The following is a 27,956-nucleotide window of genomic DNA, read 5'->3' as shown; positions in this document are numbered from 1 at the left end:
TTGGCAACACAGATGCTCCTCAACTTATGATGGAGTTACACCCCAATAAACCCATCATAAATGGAAAATATCATAACTCAAAATGCACTTAACATGTGGACAGACACAGTAAGAAGTCATAAGTCGAACCATCATGAGTTCAGATGTTCCTTGACTTCCAATGAGGTTATATCCTGAAAATTTCATAATAAAGTTGAATAATCTTAAGTTGAACTATTGTATGTCAAGGACCGTCTGTATGATGAAAGGAGGCACATGCATTTTGACAAACAAGTTAGTATATATGTAAAATAACACTGCCAGGCACCGTGGATCACACCTGTAATCCCAGCACTCTGGGAGGCCGAGGCGGTGGATCATGAGGTCAGGAGTTCGAGACCAGCCTGGCCAATATGGTGAAACCCCATCTCTACTAAAAATATAAAAATTAGCCAGGCATGGTGGCGCCTGCTTGTAATCCCAGCTACTTGGGAGGCTGAGGCAGAAAAATCACTTGAACCCAGGAAGCGGAGGTTGCAGCAAGCTGAGATCGTGCCACTGCACTCCAGCCTGGTCGACAGAGCAAGACTTTGTCTCAAAAAAAAAAAAATTCCATTTTGTAGGCAGATGTTTGTCATTACTAAAAGTTCCATGAAGAGTTCAATATTTTAAAAGATGATTTACATGTTCACCAAGGTTTTGTACAGAACACCAACTTTTGAATGACTTTTCTGAATACCAAGAGTAGAACACACTTGTGACTGAGTTAACTGGAGCTATAACCAACTACAAAATGTATATTAAGCATATCATGACTCTGAAATAATTTTCACATCAATGGCTCAGCTGATTGAAAGGAAAACTTCAGAAAGTTCTAAAGAGAAGTTCTCCCAATCCACCTCCAGGGACAACCGCTCCAACTATCAAGTGTGGATGGGCCTGGAATGATCATTTTCATCTTGTTTCCCAGAGGTCCCATCTACTACTGCGCTCATCCATTGCCAGACCAAAGAATACAAGTATCAGCTGGGCACAGTGGCTCATGCCTTTAATCCCAGCAGTATGGGAGGCTGAGGCGAGCAGATCACGAGGTCAGGAGTTCAAAACCAGCCTGACCCGTATGGTAAAACCCTGCCTCTAATAAAAATAAAAAAATTAGCTAGGAGTGGTGGCATGTGCCTGTGGTCCCAGCTACTCAGGAGGCTGAGCAGAAGAATCACTTGAACTCGGGAGGTGGAGGTTGCATTGAGCCAAAATCGCGCCACTGCACTCTAGCCTGGGTGACAGAGCAAGACTCCATCTCAAAACAAAAAATATATATAAGTATCTGCCTAAAGTATATATACCTGGATGCTCTCAAGAACTTGGAAAATTTTCCACTTGACTTCTGGGTCATAGGATCATGGCTAGTTGCACAACACATACATCACACCCACACACGTGTGTGTACATATGTCTCAACTCCAAGCTCTGCTTAACTTGACCCTAGCTTTTAAGGTTAAACTAAAACTTAAATTTCAAAAAAATTTTCTGGGTGCCGTGGCTCATGCTTGTAATCCCAGCACTTTGGGAGGCTGAGGCAGGAGGATCACTTGAGCCTGGAAGTTCAAGACCAGCCTGGACAACATAGTGAGACCCCTTTTCTACACACAAACACACACACACACACACACACACACACTCTACTGGGTATGGTGGTGTGCACCTGTAGTCCCAGCTACTTGGGAGGCTGAGATAGGAGGATCACTTGAGTCCCTGAGGTTGAGGCTGCAGTGAGCCATGATTATGTCACTGCACTCCAGCCTGGGCAACAGAAGGAGACTCTGTCTGAAATAAATAAATAAATTGAAAAAAATGTTTCCAAGGCTTTCTATCAATAATAATAATATATGCATGCTAGTGAGGAAGAATGAGACTTTTCAAATCTATCAATGTAGCTCTTTCCAAGTAAATACTAATGTTTGCTAAAGTATGGAAATACAAGTATGAAATTTAAAAAGAGTAACATCTCTCATTAAAAGGAGACCCATCTGAGTCTAATAAAATACATGTAGCTGAACAGATGTGAAAATGCTTCTTAACTGTCATGGTAAGTTTCTTTAATATGTTTTGGAAGTGACCATGTTTCAGAATTCTTTGTATTTCAGAATGAACTCAGATGCTTTTAGACTTGAGTTAACCAAATGTCAGAACTAGTAAATTAGAAAGTTCTCAATTTGGGATTTCCAGCCCTCGTGTCCAGATATATGTAAATGTCAAACCTGACTCAGGCTATGTGTGTGGAAAGTCAAACACCTGGGCAGTGTTGCAGCCAAAGATGTATGCATTTCCACTCATTCTTTCTTTCTTTTTTTGAGATGGAGTCTGTCACCCAGGCTGGAATGCAGTGGCATGATCTTGGCTCGCTGCAACCTCCGCCTCCTGAGTTCAAGCAGTTTTCCCACCTCACCCTCCCAAGTAAGCTGGGATTACAGGCACCAGCCACCACACCCAGCTAATTTTTATATTTTTAGTAGAGATGGGGTTTTACCATGTTGTCCAGGCTGGTCTCAAACTCCTGACCTCAGGTGATCTGCCTGCCTCGCCTCCCAAAGTGCTGGGATCACAGGCATGAGCCACCACGCCCAGCCTCACGTTTTCTTTAAAAAACAAAAATACACATGATGATCTCAGCACGCTAGATTCAATGTTCAATGGGCAAATCACAAAATCCAACTCATGAACTTGAACATCCCAGGGTCCTATAAATTCTGACATACACCTGTTTATCTTCTTCTTTTTTTTTTTTGCTTTTTTTTTCTTTTGATTAAATGGAAGTTCAACTCCACCAACTGGGTATATTCAATTTCAGAAAAGCCCTTAAAGGGTAGTGCCCCTTGAATATGGTCTTTATAAGCCTAATAAAAGATGAGAAAGATAAAACATGTGGGAACTTACCACCAGAAAGGAAACTGACTTGATTTTAGTTAGCATGTATTGTAGGAGTAATGAAATACTGACCCCGATCTTGCCCTTCATATCCAGGAAAGTGCTAACAACATGCTTCTTGAGTAGAGAGGCAAGGAAAACCATTCCTGAAGACTTTTGTGAGACTCTTTCCTGGCTTATGCCACTCAATAAGCCCCATAAGGAAACTTTCCTGTATGAGCAAAGGGTTAGCTATAGGATGGTATAAAAGTTAGCATTGGTTATACCCTTAGGCACATTGTATATTTTCCCTACACACCACATGCTAAACCTTTTAAAACATCATTATGCATAGATGGGGCAAAGAGATAGACATACTTACTATGTAAGCCTACCTATTACTAGCTTCCTTTGATAGAAAATCATACCTCCTACATTATGCAAACAACAGCTGATACTTGTAATACTGTACAAACAATGGCAGGAATTCACTCCATCACAGTGAAAAGAGTAATTAAATAAGAGATCCTAGTTGGCCGGGCATGGTGGCTTACGCCTGTAATTCCAGGACTTTGGGTGGCTGAGATGGGTGGATCACGAGGTTGGGAGTTTGAGACCAGCCTGGCCATCATGGCGAAACCCCATCTCTACTAAAAATACAAAAATTAGCAGGGCGTGGTGGCAGATGCCTGTAATCCCAACTCCTCGGGAGGCTGAGGCAGGAGAATTACTTGAACCCAGGAAGCAGAGATTGCAGTGAGCCAAGATCGTGCCATTGCACTTCAACCTGGGTCATGAGAGCAAGACACTGTCTCCAAAAAAAAAAAAAAAAAAAAAAAAAAGAGCCTAGTTTTCAAAAGGCTGGTTCATTTAATGTCCATACTAAGATCAAAACTAAAAAATAATGTGATGCCTGTCACATGACCTCCCATCCTTTGATAAGGTTAGAGGAAGCTGTTGTGAGCAGTTCAGCTTATATATCATGGGAATGGTAGCTGTATTGTAACACCATGCTGTCTGTTATTTCAAAGTAGTAATTTGTTCCTTCCTTCAATCTAAATGTACTGTGGTTTTTGTTAGAGAGCTAACATGTATAATATGATGCTTTCCTGGGGTGAGTAAATTTTTTTCTTCTCCTTGACCAATTCTTAACCATAGAATGATTTTCTAGCTAGCCCAACTCCACAATGTCATCTTGAATCCTGACATCAAGGACGTGACCCCATTCAAGAAGTGAAGGGAACTGAAAGAGGGTACCCAGAATCAGAAGGGACTTCACCTGGATGGGCAGTGTGGTACAGGGAGTGTTACAGACTCGCTTAGGCAGGTGGAGTAGGTCTGAATCCTGGCTCTGCCAAGTTTTTGCCAAGATCAAGTCCCTTAAACTTTGAGTTTTTTAATCTTAAAAATAAGAGCATTGAAGTTGATCTTTAAAATATTTCCCACTCTGATTCTGCAGTTGATAAAATTCTGTAGCTCTTTCAGTTGTACTTGGAAGCATTTTGTAAAATTTGAAGTGAGATTATGCATCTTTTTTTCTTGTAACATGTTTTAAGTCCTCTATTTTCAGGTGGAACAATGGGAAAAGTAAAAACATGCCATGCAACAAAGCTAAGCCCTTCATTTTACAGATGAGGAAGCCAGTGCATATCCTCTGGGGTCCTCGTGCCCTTCCACTCTGCCGCTTCTGTTAAACCCAGTGGCTTTGATTAAGTCACCAGAAGTCTTTCAGTGTCATTTTATTAGACTGATTTCATTCGGATATCCTGGGACCCAGTGTTTTCCCATTAGTCTTCATCAGGCCTAAAATCATTTTAATCCTGTCCTTCCTGGAGCCCACCCTGAATCATTTGCCTTGTGTATGACTGGGTTGATAATTGTCCATTCTCTCTTTTTCTCAAATGTCTGTTGCAATTTTAGTGAAACTTTTCATACCGCCCTTATTTTTACACAAAATCAGCGAAAGGAGGCACATTGTATTATTGGTACAAATGTAATTGCGGTTTTGGACCATGGATTTTAAATCATAACTAGGCTGAAATATATCTTTATTAATCAAAATAGGAACCATTATAATCAACACATTTTTGCCAATGAGAAATAAGTTTGTTTATTCCTATAGCATAAAAATCCGTGCTTTGGGATTTGACAGACTCTTGGAAGGCATTTTCTACATCCTGCTGATTGTGGAAGCATTTTCCCTGCAAAAAGTTGTTGAGGTGCTTGAAGAAGTGGTAGTCAGTTGGAGAGGTCGGGTGAATACGGCAGATGAGGCAAAACTTCATAGTCCAATTCATTCGACTTCTGAAGCGCCGGTTGCATGATGTGCGGTCAGGCATTGTTGTGGAGAAAAACTGGGCCCTTTCTGTTGACCAACGCCGGCTGCAGGCACTGCAGTTTTCCGTGCATCTCATCAATCTGCTGAGCATAGTTCTCAGATGGCATATTTTCGCTGAGATTCAGAGAGCTGCAGTGGATCAGACCAGCAGCAGACCACCCAACAGTGACCGTGACCTTTTTTGGTGGAAGTGTGGCTTTGGGAGGTGCTTTGGAGCTCCTCAGTCCATCAGCTGAGCTGGTTGTCACCGGTTGCCATATAAAATCCACTTTTCATTGCACGTGACAATCTGCTGAATAAATGGTTCGTCGTTGTTGCATAGAACAAGAGAAGACAATGCTTCCAAACAACGATTTTTTTTTATTCTCACTCTGCTCATGAGGTGCCCACTTACTGAGCTTTTTCACCTTTCCAATTTGCTTCAAATGCCGAACCACCATAGAATGGTCCACGTTGAGTTCTTCAGCAACTTCTCGTGTAGTTGTAAGAGAATCGGCTTCGATGATGGCTCTCCAGTGGCCGTTGTCAACTTCCAGTGGCCAGCCACTATGCTCCTCGTCTTCATGGCTCTTGTCTCCTTTGCAAAGCTTCTTGAACCACCACCGCACTGCACGTTCATTAGCACTTTCTGGGCCAAATGCGCTGCTGATGTTGCAAGTTGTCTCCACTGCTTTACAACCCATTTTGAACTTGAATAAGAGAATCACTTAAATTTGCTTTTTGTCTAGCATCATTGCCATAGTCTAAAATAAACATAAACAGCAAGTAATGTCATTAGCAAAAAAGCATAAAGTGAGAAATGCCCACTAAAATGATACATAACATAACCACATTTAAGAATGTATTCCAATAGCAAACAGCTAATTGCAACAATGCAAAAACCGCAATTACTTTTGTACTCCCCTATAATAAAAGTTTTCAAAGTAGTTGCTTGTTGTCTCAAAGCTGGTTTAAGATATTATAAGATATGTAGTCAGATGTTCTGTGCTGCACTTTTATACAGTTGATACGGAGAATATCAACATTACATTTGAAACTACAGATATAAAATGTTTCTCTGAAAATATTCAAGAGTTCTAGCATGAAACTGCTTAATTCAAGCAGATGATGAGGGTATCTTTCCGTTTTGTTAGATTTGATTACATTGCATTCTTAACATGCTTTACCTTTAAATTTTATTTTCTTTGCGTACTGTTTTAAGCATTCATATAGTTTATTTTTTTTTTTTTACTATGGTTAGTTTTATTTGCTTTCATTTTATTTTCTTTATAACCTATTCTTCCTCTCCTGTCCACCTGATGATTTTTGAATTGTTTGTCTGTATATAGCTGTAGACATAGATGCTACTGGCTTAGATGCAGAAGAAAATGATATTCCAGCAAACCACCGCTCCCCTAAACCCAGTGCAAACAGTATAACGTCACCCCACTCCAAAGAGAAAAGAATGCCCTTCTTTAAGAAGGTAACATTAACTTCCGAGCTCCAATTGTCCACCTGCTGTAGTGCACTGTGTCACATTTCTAGTCCTGTTGACTGTCTGCGTCCTTTGACAAGCCAATAACGTGCATGCTCTGTTATTTGTTTCCTTTCCATGCTGCTGTAGCTAAGCAGAAGCAGAAATCGGTAAGTTTACATTGACATAAGCTGTGTTTATCCTGCCACTGGCATCATTAGCATTAATTCCCACAGTTGTATGAAATACAATCATTTCTGTCCCAAGCAAAGAACCTATCGACAGCTAATTGAGCTCATGCATTTCAAACCAACTAAATTGAGGGAGTGACCTGTTAAAACACGATTACAGTACTTATCCTTTTTGATGGAATAGTATCTACCACCAAGGGCATTTGTTTCGGCATTCAAGGATGTCAAACACCGACAGCTCCATATAATGCACCTAAATTGTGCATGCTTATTCTGTCTGTCTGTCTTTCTTTCTTCCAGAAATTTAACTTATGATCAAGCATATTAAAGCAGTTATTAGATTCTGATTAATGATATCCAGATACATAGCTTGTACTAAAAAAAAAAAAAATTCAAGTTTTAATTTAGTCAGTATTTAAACTTCTAATCCACTAGGTGCAAAATCTGCAGATGAACAAGACCAGTGGAAAACTGCAGGCTTGTTTTGGCGGTTTACTGTGAGTTTTTCCTCTTGTCATATATAAATATTCTCCCAATGTTCTTGCCTTCTCCATCAGTCAGATTTTAGCATCTCACCCATTGGACAGTGCAGCCGGTGGTCATGCGTAGAGCCTTTGCCATTGGCCACCCAAGATGCTACACAGTGAGGCTCCTTGTCCCCTAAATGGAAACTGTAGGGTATTCTCAAGCTCTTGTTACTTCAGACAAAGCCTGTTTCCTCTCACCCATTTTGTAGCTGTGAAGCATTATTTTTTAAAGACCACTACCATCCCCCACAAATTTCCCTTTTTTCCTCCTCTTTTACCCATCAGTTTCCACAGCTACCATGCTGTCTTTTAGAGCCATACTAATGTTGCCAAGTCTGGCAAAACCATGGATATATTCTCATACACAGATGTGAAGTCAAGTCTTTCCTCTATCCCCAAACTCTCCAAACAAGTATTTTGGTTTGTGGAGGAACTCTAAAGTCATTAATGAGGTGTCGGATACTGAACTGTAAGGTTGGGTTTTTTGCATCAATTATGGTTACTTTAGTAAGGGAAAACTTCAGCACTCCAGGTAAAAATTATAACACTTGGATTTTTGTGTTAACACAGCCTCAGCTTGATGTTCATCTACAACAGTGGGCCCATATCTCGGGTCCGATCTTCTTGTTATAGCTAAAACTTGCGGCCAAGTGACTGACAGTATCCATCATTTAGAAGCTTAAAAAATAGACATCGCTAAGACATTCTGGACTTGACAGAGCAGGAACGTGAACTAAAGCCATGTTTGTCAGGATAGGTTTTTGAAGTTTTCCTACCTTTAAATTCTAAAACTTTTAAAGTGTTGATCACAATTTTTTCACTAAATAATTCAAGTAACCAGGGTGTGATGGATCACACCTGCAATCCCAGCACTTTGGGAGCCTGAGGCAGGTGGATCACCTGAGGTCAGGAGTTTGAGACCAGTCCGGCCAATATGGTGAAACGATGTCTCTCCTAAAAATACAAAAAATTAGCCCAGCGTGGTGGCAGGCACCTGTTGTCTCAGCTACTTGGAAGGTTGAGGCAGAAGAACTGCTTGAACCTGGAAGGTGGAGACTGCAGTGAGCCAAGATCGTGCCACTGCACTCCAGCCTGGGCAACAGAGCTGATGACTCTGTCCAAAAAAAAAAAAAGGGTTAACAGGAAAGAGTAGATAAAAATGATGGTGTCATTCTCCATAGGGCACAAAGCACCAATATTCCATCAAATAAGGTAATTTCTGTAGCTACCCCATTGATTAAGAAGCTGATTGATTACCAGCAATGGGTGACCCTTTGCTAGTTGGCAGTTATAGATCAAAGGAGCCAAAGACCTATCAAACACTGGGCCACTTCAGAATTAAAGTCTTGAGGTAAAATTTCTTGGTAGCTGTTACTAAAATTCAGGAAATTTACATTACTAATTTCAACGGTGGAAAAGGTGTTCTTATACTGTATAGTTATAAGGACTTGGCTTCTAAACATTTTCAGTATGATCCCAGGTGGTATAAATGAAATAATTTAAGAAATATGCTTATGATGCCTTCGGCACTGGTATTCATTCTTCTTATGTTATTGATAATGTGGTTAACGTCAATGTAGAATTCAAAGACGAAACAACCTGAGATTCAATGAGAAGACTGTTTTCTATGTTTTAGGTTGCTTTTAGAGTGGTGCTTGTGTGGCATGTGTGCTGTCATTGTATTATGTTTGTCTTGTTTTTTTTTTTTCCTGTTCAAAAATGTATTATACTTTGTGTCAATTAAAATTAATTCTGAATGCTAGGTGAAATTTTAGGCAGTGAAATTTGACAGCACAGTCAGGGTAATATTTTTCTCCCCTCTGATTATATCGTCTCTGACTACTGGTGAAATCTCAAATGGAAGCTTTTGAATTTGAAATACTTTTTAATTTCCCCCTGAGGCAACGTTGAGTTCAAATGAAGTCAGAAAAGTTTGTAATGGGCAATTTTAAGCAACAATAAAATGTTCTTGAGTGACGAGCAGATGCAAAAATGACATTCATATTTGCACATCAGTGTATCGAATTCTTAAAATTGTTTAAAGAACATTTTTCTGTTGGTGTGTGTGATTCTCAAGTTATATTTTTTGACACTCCTTAACCAGAAAGATTCATATAGCAATGATTTGCTTATCCCAGTGTCTAAGGCCATATTTCTCTTCGGCATTTTTTTAAGAAATCATTCTTGGGTCAGTTTAATATTTTATGTTATCAAAAGAGCCAATTTTAATATAAACCAGTTAGCTGTTAACTAATTTTTTGAAAATATTATTTAACCATTTTATTTGAAGCAATAAGCTGAAAAGTGTTGATAGTTTTAGAAATTGCTACAAAATGTAGCTCTTCCCCTACTCTTCTTAAAAAGAAATAAATGACTGCAGAAAGACATCAATTAGTTATCTAACAGAAACACTACTTAAACTCATTTTGAGAATCATATTAGATATGCACATTGATAATGAACCTTCTGAGTCCACTATAGCATGGTCGAGTATATTATAATCACCTTCCCTCGAAGGCACATAAACCTTACCTTTGAAGTACCCAGGTATAAAAACTAAAAAATCCGAAAGCATTAATCACTAAGCTGTGAGCAGTAACCTAGTAATCATGATTACTAGAATAAGCATGCATGCTCATTTAAACTCTCACAGTAAAACAGAATTTCGACAATAGTGAGAATTACAATATTTTGAGATCAGGTAACAAGTATTGGTAGTGAGCATTAACATATTTTGAAATTAGGTTTTACACAGGTAAGACAAACATCTAACATGCAAAGGTAATGAAATCTTTCTTTTCTCTGTAATTAACCACATTAGGTCTAATCATTACAGCTCTTTAGAAAATTCAAATGCATCTGAAAAGCATTAACTTCTAGTCAAACCTAAAGCACATATCTTGCATGAGGCATGTTTCTCTTGGTTCTATCATCTAGTTTTTGTTCAAAAGCAGCTTTAGGAACTAATAGGTGAGTAGCATTTCTTGAGATAAGCAAGAAAACTGTAGACAACAGTAACTTAAAACTTTAGGAAAGTGAACCCACCAATCTTTGTTTGGGTTTATGTAGAAAAGAGGCAAGTAGAAAAAAAAAGTGCCTGGAAAGCCAGTGCCTCATATTACAGAGTTCAGAAAGAGTACCTTATACATAAAGTATTTATGTTCCACCTGCCTGTGAAATGTCTAAAGCGTCTCCTCTCTCTGCAGACAGAGCACACTCCTCCGTATGATGTGGTACCTTCCATGCGACCGGTGGTCCTGGTGGGCCCTTCTCTGAAGGGCTACGAGGTGAGTAGCAGCCTTCCACAGAACACTTGACTTCTGCATGCTGAACTTCTTTGTGACTCTGCCTCCTATTCCTGACCCTCTCTCTGAATTCTGCAGCTGAAAGAGCCAAATTTAGAGCTTAAAGAGCTCATAGCAGCAAAGCATGTTGTTCTTCAAGCTGTGGTGTACACTGCTTTGTCCTTTTTCTGTTTTGTTTACCTGGCTGTTGCTTTGAAGATTTCTGCTAGTTGCAATGTACTCAGTCCAAGAAACAGTGTCCAATGGAGACCGACTGAAACCACTTGCAATGTGATTTGTCACTAAAACATCATGATAAGTTCAGTTCAATTGTCATTGCATCAGAACTCAGAAGCAGAAAAATGAAGCATCCTCATATTGCCACTCTTTCCAAATACGAAGCTCGGGTTTTCAAGAGTTCCTAAGAGAAGTAAAACTGTTTTATCATCATGAGTAATGTTTTTTTGTCATATCTTAATTTATTCCTTGCTCAATTGCAGGTCACAGATATGATGCAAAAAGCGTTGTTTGATTTTTTAAAACACAGATTTGAAGGGCGGTGAGTATTTCAGCATACTGGGTTTTGTGGATTTTGTCTTAAAGATGGCAAAATCCTTGTGGGACAAGCATGTGATTCCAAGAGAAAACCGCCCTCTGCTGTCTACATGATGATGGGCAATAAGTTTCACTCAATTTAATCTGATTCAATCAGTATTTGTCATATTTGCTCTGTACATCCCTAACCTTTGATGTCCAGTTCTTGTACCAATAAGCTGACCTTGGTCATGACTCCACTGGCCAGTCTCACCCTCAGTTCATGGTCAACTGGCCCCCTATTGCTGCCCAGACATCGCACTAAATATCCTTCTTCCATTCACTTTTCCCCAAAGACTTGTGTGCCATCTCCCCCTCCTGAAGCCTCTGATAACCCTCTCTCATCTCACACTCCCCCAGTGAACTTGCTTCCCTGTGTCATTGAAAAAATAGAGGCAAATGGAGAATACCCAGGCATTTCCATAACCCCGCCTGTGGAGTTGCGTGTTTGCCTGGATGCTCTGCTTTATCTCCCATTACTATGTTCCCAGCAAGGGCCAGCCCACCCATGTGGGCACTGGATCCCATTCCCCATCCCTGCTCTGCTAGAAGTATCCATACACAGCAGTAATTATCCTTGGCTCTCTCCTCATCAGTATTTGCCATTCTAATGGAAACTCCATCAGCATGTAAAAATGCTACTTCCTCTCATTTGTGACCTCGTATTCCTCTAGGTATCTCATTTATCTTTTCTTTACAAGAAGATTCCTTAAAATAATTGAGTGTACTTGCTTTCCTTCCACTTTCTTGAGCCTACTCCAGTATGTTTTCACCCACACCACTCAACTAAACTAGTCATGTCAAGATCACCAATGACCTTCACATTGCTAAATCCAGGGATAAACTGTCAGCTCCAATCTTACTTGACCATGAGCAATAGTTGACCTGGTGGATTATTCCATCTTCTTTGAAGAACTTTATTTGCTTGGTTTCTGGAAGCGCACTTTTCTGGTTTTCCTTCTATTACACGGACGACGCCTTTGTCTCCTTTGCTGATACTTCCTCATCAACTGGAAATCTTGGACAGCACAGGGCTAAGCTCTTTGATGTCTTTGATCTACATTCCTTTAGTGATTTCATTCAGTGTCAGATTTTTTAATTCCAGTCCTTCGCCAGTCTTTCCTCTAAATTCTAGACCCATGTATCCAACTGCCTATTCAGTATCACTACTAAGATGTCTAATGGACTTGACAAACATAACCTCCCCCAAAACCTACTCCTCCCATGGTCTTCTCTATCTTAATTAATGGCTTCTTCGTCTTTCAGTCTATATTTACAGCCACTCCTCATCACTCACGTCAATGCCTGAGCTTAGCCTCTTGTCGGATCAGCAGTGGCATTAGATTCTCATAGGAGCACAAACCCTACTGTGAACGGTGCATGCACATCATCTGGGTTACAAGCTCCTTATGAGAGTCTAATGCCTGGTTATCTTCACTGTCCCCCATTTCCCCCAGCAGGGACCCTCTAGTTGCAGGAAAACAAGCTCCCGCTGATTGTACATTATGGTGAGCTGTATAATTATTTCATTATATATTCCAGTGTAATAATAATAGAAACAACGTGCACAATAAATGTAATGTGCTTGAATCATCCCAGAACCATCTCCCCACTCCCACCGAACCAGTTCATGGAAAAACTGTCTTTCACAAAACTGGTTCTTGGTGCCAAAATGGTTGGGGACTGCTGCAATAGATAGTATTTGTTGGTTTCAGGATTCTTTTAGATTTCTTAATATAGTACTTTGTTTCTAGACCACACCTATTACTACAACCATTTTTAATTTATACTGAATTTTGGCAGGGGAGGCAAAGGCAGGAGGGAAACTTTTATAGGAGGACAAATATTGTTAGTAAGTGATCAAGCAATCTGGGTGTGGTGGCTCATGCCTATAATCCCAGCACTTTGGGAGGCCAAGGTGAGCGGATCATGAGGTCAGGAGTTCAAAATCAGCCTGGCCAACATGGTGAAATGCTGTCTCTATTAAAAATACAAAAATTAGCTGGGCATGGTGGTGGGCACCTATGGTTCCAGCAACTCGGGAGGCTGAGGCAGGAGAATCACTTGAACCCAGGAGGCAGAGGTTGCAGTGAGCCGAGATCCCACTGTACTCCAGCCTGGGCGACAGAGTGAGACTCTGTATCCAAAAAAGAAAAAAGGGTAAGTGATCAGGCAAAGGATGGAAAGGAGAGAATGAGGAAAACAAAAACTATTTTAAGTTTCAAGGTATGAAAAGACTTTATGATCAAGGTCTTTTTATAACCAAATACCCCTAGTTAGATTTTATTTTTATTTTTTATAACTTTACAAAATATTTTTTATTTTGTGCCAGGAAAATAGAATCTTTAGCTTGGACCAAGGCTCCTAGGCACTGGCCAAGTATAAAAGGCATACCTCTAATCTGCTCCATTTAGCTTGTGTTTCTTTATTCTTGGCTCTGTCATTTATCACGAGTTGGAATTGTGAACACTCAAAAAATTCTGCTAACAAAGACACGGTGTTTTCCATGCCTGAGTTAACCCACCGCCCTTTCCTAAATGCCAAAGATGGGGAGATGGGATGGACTTTCCTGGGTTATTACTTATATCTAAACCTGAGTCAGTTTTGAATTTGGAAGACACATTCCAGCCAGAGAGGGTGTATCTTGGACCCATGTTCAAGTGTATCAGCCACCCAAATTCGTTTAAGAAACAGATAAACAAAATATCTTAATGTATCTATTATTTATAGCCAGAAGTAATTTCCTTATGGTTTAATTAATAGACCTGCCTTGGCTCATCTTGACTTACAGAGCTGGGGTTCAATTTTCTAGATCTGTTGTCACCAATTAACAGTCCTCAGAGGAAGAAACAGAGTCCATAGGCAGAATTTAAAAGCCATGTACAAATTTAACGCTTGAACCCATGGCAAGACGTCTACAGTAACTGAATTATTGAATGTTTTTGCTTTTGGCAAGGCAAGAGACAGCAGTAGAAGATAAAAAGTCATCAAAAGCGTCAGGTGTGTATGTACACATGACATTCTAAAAAAGAACAATGAATTATCCTTAATTATCTATTAAATAAGCTAAATTTATTTTTTGAAAAATTTAAGCCCAAGAGGAGAAAATATGAAAGGAAATATTAGTTATGAAGAAGGTTCTAGGTAGCCAAGAATTCCTTTACTTTTCTGAAACCCACTTAAATACATTTGCAGAATTACTTGGGGGGCTGTCAGAATCACGATTCTGGTTGTTAAGTAGCATCAGTGTGTCAGATCAAAGAAATAAATCATCCTCCTCCTTCTGTTGTGTGCAATAAAGTATCCCATTTAAAACTAGATTCACAGTAACCAATTGTGTCATGTAAACAAAGCAATCTTCAGATTCACCTTGTAGGATGGTGACAGGTAAATTAACAAGGAAATTGAGAACAAGGAAAGCTACTACCTGGGATAAATTCAGGTTGCTTCCTCCCCCTGCCCTCCCCACCCCACCCCACCCTGCCCTTCAGTGACTTTCAAAATGTCAGCAATCAGCCCTGAAGTGTTTGGAATGCATACTGAAGTTGCTATAGGGATAAATATACCATTGCCAGAATCTTCTGCAGGACAATCTTATTAGAAATCAAAAATTCCTGGGCTGGGTGCAGTGGCTCACACCTGTAATCCTAGCACTTTGGGAGGCTGAAGCAGGTAGATCACTTGATGCCAGGAGTTTAAGACAAGCCTGGCCAACATGGTGAAACCTGTCTCTACTGAAAGTACAAAAATTAGCTGGGCACAGTCGTGGGCACCTGTAATCCTAGCTACTCAGGAGGCTCAGGCAGGAGAATCACCTGAACCCAGGAGGCAGAGGTTGCAGTGAGCCAAGGTTGTGCCACTGTACTGCAGCCTGGATGACAGAGTGAGAGACTCTGTCTATAAAAAAAAAAAAGAAAAAAAGAAAAGTAAGCAAATGTAAGAAGTTGTTTATCTCATGGAAACTATGAGGAAAATACACCAGAAAAATACACTGGGCTGGGCGCAGTGGTTCACACATGAAGTCCCAGCACTTTAGGAGGACTGCTTGAGCTCAGAAGTTTGAGACCAGCCTGGGCAACATAGTGAGACCCTGTTTCTACTTAAAAAAAAAAAAATTAGCTGGTTGTGGTGGCATGCACCTGTCATCCCAGTTACTTGGGAGGCTGAGCCAGTGGGGATCACTTGAGTCTAGGAGGTTGATGTTGCAGTGAGCTATAATCACACCCCTGTACTCCAGCCTGGGTGACAGAATGAGACACTGTCTCTTAAAAAAAAAAAAAAAAAAAAAAAAGCACATTATGTGACATAGTTCATTTGATGATTATTTACATAGTTACAATAAATATTAAACATAGAGCCAGCCAAAATTATAGTTTATCTATTTGAATCTCTCTGGGATGTTCTAGCCTGCTGCAGTCTAGACCATTTCTGTTGGGTGTCATTCTGGAACATTCCTTGTTATTATCCTTGGGATTCCTTTCACCTTCCTTTCAGCCTGAAGCTCCTCTTTCCTAGAGGCCTTGATTTCTTTCAAGCTTTACTGTCATTTGAATCAAAAACTTTCTCCAGTCATTTCTCTAGGAAGAGTATATACACTTTTTTTTTAAATAGCCTGCATGTTTACAAACCTTTGTTTAATTGCTAGTTTAAATGGTTATGGAATTCCGATTGAAATAGTTTTCCCGCCAAATTTTAAAGCCTTTTGCTCCATTACCTTCTGGCCTCCATTGTTGCTTTGAGATGTACAAAGCATTCTAGTGCTTGATGATTTGAGATATGTTTTTTCCTCTGAAAGCTTGTAGTTTCTCTTTGTCTCCAGCGTGATGAAATTTATAAAAATATGTCTTGGTGTGGATCTTTGAACTCTTGTGCTAGACCCTTTCAATTTGAAAAATCAGACCCTTAATTCTGGAATTACTTCTTTATTTCCTCTCCTCTGTCTTATTATCTTTTTCTGAACTCTTGTAATTTGGAATTTGAACCTCCTGTTATTCTCTACTTTTCTTACCTTTCTTCTCCTATCTTCCAACTGTCTTTTTTGTTGTATCCTTTAGAGATGTTACCTTTCTTTTAACCCTTCTTCTGATTTTTTTTATTTCTAGTATCATGTTTTTATTTTCAAAAGCTCTTGGTTTTAAATAGAAATTTGTTCTAGTTTCATAGACAAAACCATCTCTTAGCTTTTAACTATGAATAATTTTCATAGTTGATTTTTCTGTTTGTTTTGGTGTGTCACGTTAGAGGTTTTCTGAAGATGCCTGACAAACAGTCCCGTGCTCAAAATTTAAGGCATAAAATAATTACTCAGCAGCTCTGTGCTCATAGGTGGAGCTTGTCAACTTTGTGTTTCTGTGTATGGCAATCTTGCTGGACAATTTACATAAGAAACCTCCAATATCATTATCTTTGGGTCTTTACTCTTTGGCATTCAGATTCCCCAGAGACGAATCTTCCATTCTGACCCCTGGGGATATACATATAAGCCAGGCTACCAAAATTCTACAATGAGGAAGAAAGCTGAAGATTCAGCATTCAGCATCTTTTCTTTTTTGTCCAGTATTCTCTGCCCCTGGTCTACGTAGGGTCCCCTGGTCAGAGGCCGTCTTGTATTGTCTGCAAGATAACAAACTAGGGTCTTTTACCACACAGGAAAAGAACTGTCACCTGGCCATTTGATTTTGTGAAGTTGCAGTGGAGGGCTCTGACTGAAACAGACTTTTTAGCCAAACCTCTTCTTTTTGCCCCACCTTCATTCACTACCTTCTTTAGAGATATTGTGAGCCTTCGATTTTGCTTCACAGCTTTTTCCTACTGCTGACTTGAATATTCAGCTTTCTGCAGTCTAAGTAATTTGCTATTTCCAGCTCCCAAATTTTGTTGCTCTCATTTCTGCCTTATCATCTGTCATAATACCCTGTTTGTTCTTTTCACAACAATCATATCTTTAATTATTTTCTTTTATTATTTATCTCTGCCACTAAACCATGAGCTCACTGAGGAGAGACCAGTTCTTATTTATTCTTCATGCCTATCATAGCACTGAACTATGGCACAGAGGGTAGGAATGTAGGCTCAGGAGTCTGGGTTCAAATCCCAGCTCTACCACTTAGTAAGTACATAGCCTTGGATAAATAATCTCTCTGTGCATCTCATTCTTCATCAGCAAAAGTAGGGTAATAAGCATTTCTCCGAGAGCTGTTTATATGATTTAGTAATTCAAATAAAGGACTTAGTACTTATCTGACACTTGATAGGCAACCAGTAAATGCAAAGTAAGTCAGGTGCAAGATAGGCCAGCGCAGTGGCTCACACCTGTAATCCCAGCACTTCGAAAGGCCAAGGCAAGCGAATCACTTGAGGCCAGGAATTTGAGACCAGCCTGGCCAACATGGTGAAACCCCCTCTCTATTTGAAATACAAAAATTAGCTGGGTGTGGTGGCACACAGCTGTAATCCCAGCTACTTGAGAGGGTGAGGCAGAAGAATTACTTGAACACCGGAGGCAGAGATTGCAGTGAGCCGAGATCACACCACTGCATTGCAGCCTGGGCAGCCTGGGCAACAGGGCGAGACTCTGTCTCAAAACAAATAAACAAAAGCAAAGTAAGGCAGGTGTAAGATAAACAAAAATCAATAAGTGTAAAGAAAGAATAAGTATCCTAACACATATGGTTTAAAAATATGGCTGCTATATATATTTCATACTTAGATGAATTTTGTGCATATACTTCTATCCCCCCACTTTGATTAGATTAATAATGTTAGGGTCTTCTGTGACTTTTTTCTCCAACAGGATATCTATCACAAGGGTCACTGCTGACATCTCACTTGCCAAACGCTCAGTATTAAACAATCCCAGTAAGCACGCAATAATAGAAAGATCCAACACAAGGTCAAGCTTAGGTAAGTCTGTGCAATGAGCTTAAGCTTTTTAAACACTCCTCTCCTGAAGCTGATGATGAGAAGATCTAGCAAGATGATAATTCCATGTGTCACAAGGTATTGAAAAACAGATGTGTGTTGCCAATAGCTATTGCTGTGGTCTTAATGATTTCATGGTGTGGAAGGATTTGTTATGATAGTTTCAAGGTAAGAATTCCACAAGCTGTCAGCATTAATGTTTTGGTTCTCGTTTGTTTTCACTAATGTGAGCTTTGGTGCCTGCAGACTCTAAGATCTCCTGGCTTTGCATCAGTGTTACCTTGAGCAAGTTTATTAACCTTTTGAAGGTTCCATTTCTTCATCTTAAAAAGGAAATAAAGTAACTACCTTGTAGAATTGTTGCAAGGATTAAACATAATACATGCTCTATAAATGATACCCATTATTATCGTAAATATTCCTTAATTCCCAGTGCATATCAATAATGAAATCATACTCAGGGGAGTGTAATTTGTGGGTGCGGAAATCGGTAAAGGATGAAGAGAATCCCTGGCTATTTTTATTGATGTCGATGTTTGTTTTATCTGTAAAAACAGCATAGGGAGTTATTGTGTTTACAAGGTGGCATGTGGATATTGCATATTAACGTGTACCGAATTGATCAAATTGAGACCCTTCAGCTGCTTGTTAATCTTTTTGGCACATGCTTAGAGTTTAGGTTAATCGCTGTTACACATGTTGCTTACTGGATTGTTAGGTTTCTGTTTTTATAAAGTAAACTTTCTGAGAGTTGTGTCAGATCTTTCAGCTTTTTTTCATATATATATATGTATATAAAATTCCACTTTAGGTTCTGGGGTACATGTGCAGAACATGCAGGATTGTTGCATAGGGACATACATGGCAATGTGGTTTGCTGCCTCCATCCCCCCATCACCTATATCTGGCATTTCTCCCCATGTTATCCCTCCCCAACCTCCCTACCCCTGCTGTCCCTTCCCAGCCCCCTCAACAGACTCCAGTGTATGATGCTTCCCTCCCTGTGTCTATGTGTTGTCACTGTTCAACACCCACCTATGAGTGAGAATATGCGGTGTTTGATTTTCCGTTCTTGTGTCAGTTTGCTGAGAATGATGGTTTCCAGATTCATCCATGTCCCTACAGATGATACAAACTCATCGTTTTTTTTATGGCTGCATAGTATTTTTATTCTGTTTATATGTTAGATATACAAATCTTCTGAGGCTGGTTTCTAACATAGAAGTTCTTCATTTACTCTGAAGCATGATTATATAAATAATGAAAAACTGTTACAAATGATAAACTTTATCTGTTAGCAATGAGCAAGATACATTATAGAACTCGGTTTTGCTCCTCGCCTAACAACCTTCATTGACAAAGCTTCAGTAACAGGTTTAGAAATATATTCGAGGAAAAAATGTGATCATGTGTTTTGCTTATAGCAATTCCTTTTTATGTCCTTATCATCTGTCACAGTTAAAATTCTTTCCACACATCATCTGATGCTCATAAGAATTACTTTTTATTTTTATTTTTTTGAGAGAGGGTCTCACTCTGTCACCCAGGCTGGATTACAGTGGTGTGAATCATGCCTCACTGCACCTCGACCTCCTGGTCTCAATCAATCCTCCCATCTCAGCCTCCTGAGTAGCTGGGACTACAGGCACATGCCACTACCCTGGGCTAATTTTTTGTATTTTTTGTAGAGATACGGTCTCACTATGTTGCCCAGCCTGGTCTCAAACTACCATGTTCAAGCGATCCTCTTGCCTTGGCCTCCCAAAGTGCTGGGACTACAGGCATGAGCATTGCATCTGGCCAAAAATTATTAGGGAATGCTCATTTCATAGATTGAACTGATTAACAAAGTCAAGTGATTTTTTAAACTCATCATTGGAATTAATTACATAACAGATTTCCCTGGATTGCCAAGATATTTTTTGCAACTACTGATTATACATTGTTTTTAAATAAATCTTCCAGTCTATGTGTTTCACTGAGCATACACTAGATACCAAATATCATGCAAGAAAGCCTGTGAATAAAAAGATGAACTGATGAAGTCCCTTTTCCACAAGGAGCTGGGTGTAGCCATAAGGCAAATCAGTGAAGAACCCATTGAAATAGAGGGGATAAGCAAAGGTGGTTCAGCATTGAACTGGCTGCCAAAGAGCTGATGCTGCAGGAGGCACGGGCCATGGTGAAAGGCTTTTCCAGGGAGCTGATCTTGAGCTGGGACTTGAAGATGACAGCATTTAGCCAAGAAAAAAGGAAAAGGAGTGGAGACAGTGATAATGATTCGAGACAATGAAAGCTACAAGAGGCTTCTGAAAAACATAGTGTTTCATTTAAGCTAAAATGTATGGCTTTAAAAACGGGGAGATGGGATATGACACCAGAGAGATAGGCAGGAGTAAGACATAAAAAGTTTGGAGCTTATTTGTATTAGTCTGTTCTCACACTCCTAACACAGACATACCTGAGACTGGGTAATTTATGAGGGAAAGAGGTTTAACGGAATCACAGTTTCACATGGCTGCAGGGGGCCTCACAATCATGGTAGACAGCAAAGGAGGAGCAAAGTCATGTCTTACATGGCAGCAGGCAAGACAGCGTGTGCAGGGGAACTCCCCTTTATAAAACCATCAGATCTCATGAGACTTACTATCATGAGAACTTCATGGGAAAGACCTACCTCCATGATTCAGTTACCTCCCACCAGGTCCCTCCTATGACACATGGGAATTATGGGAACTACAATTGAAGATGAGATTTGAGTGGGGATACAGCCAAACCATATCATGGGGCCCATGTACAGACTGGAGGCATTCATTCATCCATTTAGCAAATACTTGAGTACCAACCATGTGCCAGGCATTATTGTTAGCACCCGGGGACACAAAAGTAAAGGACACAAAGTCCTCTTTCTCATAGGTTTTGCACTTTTTGAGTGCCAACTATATGTATCAAGCACTGTGCTGAGGAGAACTAGAAATAATTTCATATTATGTCAAGCTTTCAGTCATTTCACTGCCTATTGGAAAAATTTTTAATTACATCATGGAAAGAGATAGAGATAAGTATTAACAGAGGTAGGTACAAAGCCATACTTGACATTTATTAATTAAGTACAGATGCTTCTCGACTTATGATGGGGTTAGGTCTCAGTAAACCCATTGTTAAGTTGAAAATATAAGCTGAAATGCATTTAATACACCTAACCTACCAAACATCATAACTTAGCCTAGCCTACCTTAAAGATGCTCAGAACACTTACAGTAGCCTGCAGTTGGGCAAAGTTATCTAACACCAAGCCCATTTTATAATAAAGTGTACAGTACCTTATATATTGAATACTAACAGTGAAAAATAATGGTTATATGGTGCTCAAAGTTCAGTTCCTACTGTATGTATATTGCTTTCATACCCTGTAAAGTTGAAAAATCGTTAAGTTAAACCATTGTAAGTCATGGGCTGTCTGTACTTACTGTAGGGCAAGTATGGTAATTACTGTAATTGAAGCGTTGCATGTTGATTCATTTAGTCCTCATTTCTGTAATACAGATAAGAATACTTAGGTTCTAAGAGGTTCAGTATGTTACCCAGTGACCATGCAGCTCAATGATGCAATGACACTTCATTTCTGCCCATAAGCCACTTTGATGTATGGTATTGGGAATACAGAAGCAGAATTTCCTGAGCCTGGGGGGAAAAAGGTGGTTAGAGAAGGCTTTACAGATTCTTTTTGTAAGATAAGGCACACTGGTCAAAATTAAGAGTTGTGTGTGTAGTAATTATGAAAATGGCATTGGAATTACACATATGGCATTAAATAACTCATACTAGAGCTACCCCCAGGTCTTACTAACTCCTAACTGACCACTTAGGTGTCCCTCAACACTAGCTGCAATGAAAGTAACCATTTCCTCTCTGTTATTACAGTATTGTTTGATTACAGAAACCTCCTTCCAAACAAGTTAACTTCTGTTTTTTGTTATTTCTAACTTAATTTCATTATCACCCATGTACTAAGACTAGTACCCATCAGTTATTTTTCCTGATTCTCTTCCTCGTCCTACCCTCTGATAGGCCCCAGTGTGTGTTGTTCCCTTCTAGGTGTCCATGTGTTCTCATCATTTAGCTCCCACTTACAAGTGAGAACATGTGGTATTTGGTTTTCTGTTCTTCCTGTGTTAGTTTGCTATGGATAATGGCCTCCAGCTCTTTCCACGTCCCTGCAAAGGATATGATCTTGTTCTTTTTTATGACTGCATAGTATTCCATGGTGTGTATGTACCACATTTTCTGTATCTTGATTCTACCCCTTTGCTATTTTGAATAGTGCTGTAATGAAAATACATACATGCATGTATCTTTATAATAGAATGATTTATAGTCATTTGGGTATATACTCAGTAGTGGGACTGCTAGGTCAAATGGTATTCCTGTCTTTATGCCTTTCAGGGATTGCTACACTGTCCTCCACAATGGTTGAACTAATTTACATTCCCATCAACAGTGTATAAGCATTCCTTTTTCTCCACAACCTCCCCAGCATGTTATTTCTTGATTTTTTAATAATAGCCATTCTAACTGGTGGGAGATGGTATCTCATTATGGTTTGATTTGCATTTCTCTAATGATTAATGTTGTAGCTTCTGTTCTTTATCTTAGAGGAAACAATGATTGCTCCTGAAATTTATACATATTAGAGGTATAAAGCATAGAAAGGTGTTATTCATTTTTCAGTTTAATTCATTGGGATGTAGGGAGATGAAGAAGGCTTGCCCCATCTTCAAGATGCTGAGCTGCATTTTTTCATTCGCTAGGACCACTAGAAAGAATCAAATTGACTTTCAGTTTCAGAAATGAACATAAGGGAAGTTTTTGAAATTTCTTTATTAGAGTAAATTCTGAGCATGATATGTATGTAAGACTACCAGAAAGATCTTTATATATGTATATACATTAAAACCCGTGTTACTATATTGACATAATAGAAATAATATCTGTATATGTAATTTTTAAAATGTTATCCAGATTTTATACAGTGAGCATATATTATGGCCAGGTGCAGTGGCTTATGCCTGTAATCCCAGCACTTTGGAAGGCTGAGGTGGACAGATCACTTGAGGTCAGGAGTTTGAGACCAGCCTGGCCAGCATAGTGGAACCCTTTCACTACTAAAAATACAAAAAATTAGCTGGGCTTGGTGGTGCATGCCTGTAATCCCAGCTACATGGGAGGCTGAGGCGAGAGAATCAGTTGAACCAGGGAGGCAGAGGAGGTTGCAGTGAGCCGGGACTGCACAGCGGCACGCCAGCCTGGGAAACAGAATGAGACTCTGTCTCAAGAAAAAAAAACACATATTAAACTTATAATCAATGAAAATATAGTGCTCAAACCTTTAAATGCAAGGAGTTACACTGAAGGTATGAGATGCTGTGACTGTGTCAACACTTATTACCAGGTGAAACAAAGATGAAAATCTTTGTGATCTGATTTCTTAATGCTTGCAATAAATATTAATTTAGGTTGGAACTTGAGTGGGCTCAGGGGCCCAACATTATTTTAAAGCTAGTATGTCATGTAGTTTGGGCCCTGATTTTTTACAGATATCCAGGTAAACAAAAGGACTCGAGTCATAACATTGTGAGGCAGATCACAACAGTGATCAGGGACTCGCCTTTTCTTGAATAATGTACTAGTTAAAATTATCTCTAGGAAGCTTCTGGCATGGATCTAACTACCTAAGAGGTATTAAAAGGTAATTGTAAGTCCACATTTTCTGGCATAAAAGTCTCATGGAATTCAATCTCCATGACTGCAGTGGGAAACACAAGCTATGTATTATGCTGTATATGCTGCCTAGTAATAGTAGCTTCTGGCTATTTAAATTACTAAATTTTAAAAATGTAGTTGCCTGTTCACACTAGCTCAGTAGCCACAGGTGATTAGCTGCTGCCACACTGGACTACATATGGAGAATATTTCCCTCATTGCAGAAAATTCTGTCAGGCCTGTTTTTGACTCTTTGGAGATCATGGAGCAGTAGATGAACTGAATGTAATTTTCTTGGAGTTCAAGTAGAATTTTAAATATTTGGTGATAAGTTTCTATAAATTTCATACTTTAGATTTCTGTAGTGCTGCCTCAGAAAACTGCCCTTTTACAACATGACTATTAAAGGGGTATTCCTTTTGTTGGAAAATATGCGGTGTTTCTGGGTAAGTTTTTTACTGGTGCCAATCATGTCTTTCTTCTTTTATGTTGTATTTCAGCTTGTTAATAAACATATCTAGACAGCATACAGGTGACATGTAAACATAGTTCGGCCCATGCACCAAAAGCAAAATTTGTAATGGTTGCTAGGGCAAAGTGGTCTGCAATGAACACACGGAGATATTTCACAGTTCTTACAACAGTTTTATGAAATGATTTTATAGAGTGGAAGCACAAAGAATGTCAGCAGAGAGCGCTAAAAATTTCCATAATCCGAGTATTATACTAAAAGTAAATTCTGTAGCTGTCTGAGAGAAAAATTCCTTAAATCCTAATGATGTGTGGAAAAAGAGCCCTTTCCAAAAGGATAAATTACTGTTGTAATTTTTTATCAATTCTATTGCCTATAAACATTAACATAATGGCTGACCTACTCACCTTTCTGTTGAAGAAATAAGATATCATTTTACTTTATCTTAAAAATACTGCACTTTAAACTGTTTCACCTTTTACAGCGGAAGTTCAGAGTGAAATTGAAAGGATTTTTGAACTTGCAAGAACATTGCAATTAGTGGTCCTTGATGCAGATACGATTAATCATCCAGCTCAACTTAGTAAAACCTCCTTGGCCCCTATTATCGTATATGTAAAGATTTCTTCTCCTAAGGTAAGTAGGATTGCTACTGTTTGCTCTATAATCAAACTTCCACTAAAATGTATTTTATGTTCTGCTGTCTATAATAAGGCTATTGTGATAGCTTTTATCATGTATATAGAATCTGAAGAGACATGGTAATCAAGAATTTCTAAATTGATATAAACAAGGCATGATTAGTTTCATGGCTTAGGACAGCCATTCTCAAAGTGTGGTCCATGGATCCCTGGAGGGTCTTGAGACACTTTTAGACTGTCCATTTAGTCAAAACTACCTCCATGATACTACTAATACATTATTTGCCATATTCACTGTTTTGACATATGCTTGGCTGATGCAAAAGCAATGGTGGGTAAAACTGCTGGCGTTTGAGCATGAATCAAGACTGTGGTATCAAAGTACCAGCAGTTACTGTATTTATCACCACCATGCTTTCACAGTTCAAGAAGGAAAAAGCCATTTTCACTTAAGAATGTCCTGATGAAGTAGTAAAGTTTATTACTTTTATTGAATCTTGACTTTTAATATTCAATGTAATAAAACAAAGTACACACAAAGCTCTTGTTGCATACCAACAAATGTCAGGAGAAGCGCTAGTGTGATTGAGTTGTGAACTAAACTAGTCATGTTTTTCATAGAATTTTTATCTCAAAAACAACTGACAGGCTATGCTTATTCAGACTTGGGTATAGCAGATTTTTCTTGGACAAAGCAAACCTGTCACTTCAAGGAGAACAGCACGTGTTGCCAATGATAAAACTCAAGCTTTCTGACAACAATCAGAATTTTAGAAAACTTGTATGTACCTCTGAGAACTTGGAAGCTTCCCAATAATTATTTCTCTGATGAGATCAAGGATAATACAGTGAATAATGAAATATGTCAACATTTGGAAGATCTGAAGCCAGCGAACCATTACTGTCTGTATGTGATCAATGAATAATGTTAATTTCAAGACAGACTCAGTTGAATGTCATGGAGTAAGAAAATTTCACCGAGCAACTAGTCTTTAAGGAACTACCATTTGTTGAGTTTGGTGTAGTATCAAAGATGACTATCTGAAAAGGGTACTAAATTGTTTCTCCTTTTCTCAATTAAAAATCTGTAGGAGGTTGGATTTTCTTCACATATTTCAACCAAAGCAAAACATTGCAGCAGGTTGACTGTAGAAGCTTGGAAGACTTAATTGTCTTCTATGAACACATCTATTAGATTTGTCAAAAATGTAGCTATTTTTATTTAAAACAAATTGAGTAGTTTTCCATTTTAGCTAATTTAAAGAGGTTGTAAGACAAAACATTTGAGATCTGCTAGCTTAGAAAAAAGAATGTGAGTGCTTAAAGCATGCAACTATGATTTATGTTAATTTTGCAGATACTCTTATAGCTCAATCTATTACAAGCCCCTTGGGTGTATATACAAAGGCCCCAGAGAAAGGAGTGAATAATGTACCTTGTAGTTTACCTGAGTGTACTTATTACTCTGTTAAAAACTCATTATCTTTTACAGGTTTTACAAAGGTTAATAAAATCTCGAGGGAAATCTCAAGCTAAACACCTCAACGTCCAGATGGTAGCAGCTGATAAACTGGCTCAGTGTCCTCCAGTAAGTTATCTCTATATACAGCATAATCCAGTTACTGAGATCAGACCTGGCTTTTTTTTTTTTTTGAGGCAGAGGCTTGCTGTGTTGCCCATGTTGGGAGTACAATGGTGTGATCATAGCTCACTGCAGCCCCATACTCCTGGGCTCAAGTGACTGTTTTGCTTCAGTCTTCCAAGTAGCTTACACTATAGGTGCATGCCCCCATGGTTGGATAACTTTTTTTTTTTTTTTCCTGTAGAGATGGGGTCTTGCTATGTTGCCCAGGCTGGGCTAGAACTCCTGGGCCAAAGCCATCCTCCTGTTTTGGCCTTCCAAGGATTACAGGCATGAGCCACCATGCCTGGCCAGACTGGCATTGTATTTTTAAACAACAGTCAGTCAAACACCTGTCAGGGAAGAGAATCCTCATCACTTAAAGTGATATTCATTCCAAAGTAAACTCTCCTCCCTCATTCCAGGATCATGTATTTTGAGCACAAATAATCCAAATGATGATCTTAGCTTACAAAAAGCTACCGTACATCCTGTAGTAACTTCACTTTGTTAATACCTAACACAAGATCATGGTTCCAAAAATTTGGCTTGTATGATGAGTCTATATGAAGTTGGTATATTAATTCATTTCTGATCATAGGGAGCAAGGTATCTACTCTAACTATCTGAGACATTTAATCAATTTCTAAGCAATGAGTTACCTAGATTCATTCCTACGGTCTATGCTTTACATACAATGCCTAGGGGCTATATAGAGCTTTCCTAGGTTTACTTTTGGAGGTAGGGTCTTGCTCTGTCACTTAGGCTGGCGTGCAGCGGTGGCATCTCAGCTCACTGCTGCAACCTCTGCCTACCAGGCTCAAGCAATCCTCCCACCTTGGCCCTCCAAGTAGCTGGGACTACAGGCGCATGCCACCACGCCCCATTAAGTGTTGTATTTTTAGCAGAGACGGGGTTTTGCCACGTTGCCCAGGCTGGTCTCAAACTCCTGACCTCAAGTCATCTGCCCATCTCAGCCTCCCAAAGTGCTGGGATTACAGGCATGAGCCACTGTGCCGGGCTTTCCCCCACCCCCACTTTGTAAGCGTAGCTATTTCAGAGGCTATAACTATCCGATTGCTTAATATGTTAAAATTTATGATGAATTCTAAAAAATCTTTTGAAAAGCGACACGTTTTTTTCTCTAGTGAACTACTTTGAAGTTTGGACAATGTCAGATTATGAATGGTTTCAGCTGCTTCTGCCCAATTTCACATGCTAATCTTATGTTACTAATTTCTAAATTCAGATTTCATAATCTTGGG

The 27,956-nt window shown here is 39.3% G+C and overlaps 2 protein-coding genes across 21 annotated transcripts in view; one reads left to right on the top strand and one right to left on the bottom strand.

The window, feature by feature from the left end:
• Positions 1–27,956, top strand: part of CACNB2 (calcium voltage-gated channel auxiliary subunit beta 2) — a 397,684-nt gene that overhangs the window by 364,415 nt on the left and 5,313 nt on the right. For 6 of the 11 annotated variants that reach the window (XM_012465450.2, XM_012465451.3, XM_064368378.1 and 3 more), the window contains 6 exons: positions 6,553–6,686; positions 10,602–10,682; positions 11,180–11,238; positions 18,067–18,176; positions 24,914–25,065; positions 26,563–26,658. In XM_012465450.2, the coding sequence (XP_012320873.1) occupies positions 6,553–6,686; positions 10,602–10,682; positions 11,180–11,238; positions 18,067–18,176; positions 24,914–25,065; positions 26,563–26,658 (632 nt within the window). Of the gene's footprint in view, positions 1–6,552; positions 6,687–6,827; positions 6,848–7,303; positions 7,366–10,601; positions 10,683–11,179; positions 11,239–18,066; positions 18,177–24,913; positions 25,066–26,562; positions 26,659–27,956 lie in introns of all 11 variants that reach the window. The other 5 variants (XM_012465452.2, XM_012465456.2, XM_012465457.2 and 2 more) reach the window with 2 other exon arrangements.
• NSUN6 (NOP2/Sun RNA methyltransferase 6) overlaps positions 4,150–27,956 on the bottom strand; it is an 86,401-nt gene continuing 62,594 nt past the window's right edge. For 3 of the 10 annotated variants that reach the window (XM_064368379.1, XM_064368383.1, XM_064368390.1), the window contains exons 13-14: positions 21,665–21,729; positions 4,150–11,100 (exon numbers count right to left, since the gene is read on the bottom strand). The gene's annotated coding sequence lies outside the window, so the exon portion shown is untranslated. The other 7 variants (XM_064368380.1, XM_064368382.1, XM_064368384.1 and 4 more) reach the window with 7 other exon arrangements.

Source organism: Aotus nancymaae, unplaced genomic scaffold (genome assembly GCF_030222135.1).
Source record: "Aotus nancymaae isolate 86718 unplaced genomic scaffold, 86718_ANA_hifiasm-v0.15.2.pri h1tg000077l, whole genome shotgun sequence".
In the NCBI taxonomy this organism is placed as follows: domain Eukaryota; kingdom Metazoa; phylum Chordata; class Mammalia; order Primates; family Aotidae; genus Aotus; species Aotus nancymaae.
The sequence above is the reverse complement of the archived record's forward strand: the minus strand, read 5'-3'. Positions and strand labels throughout refer to the sequence as shown.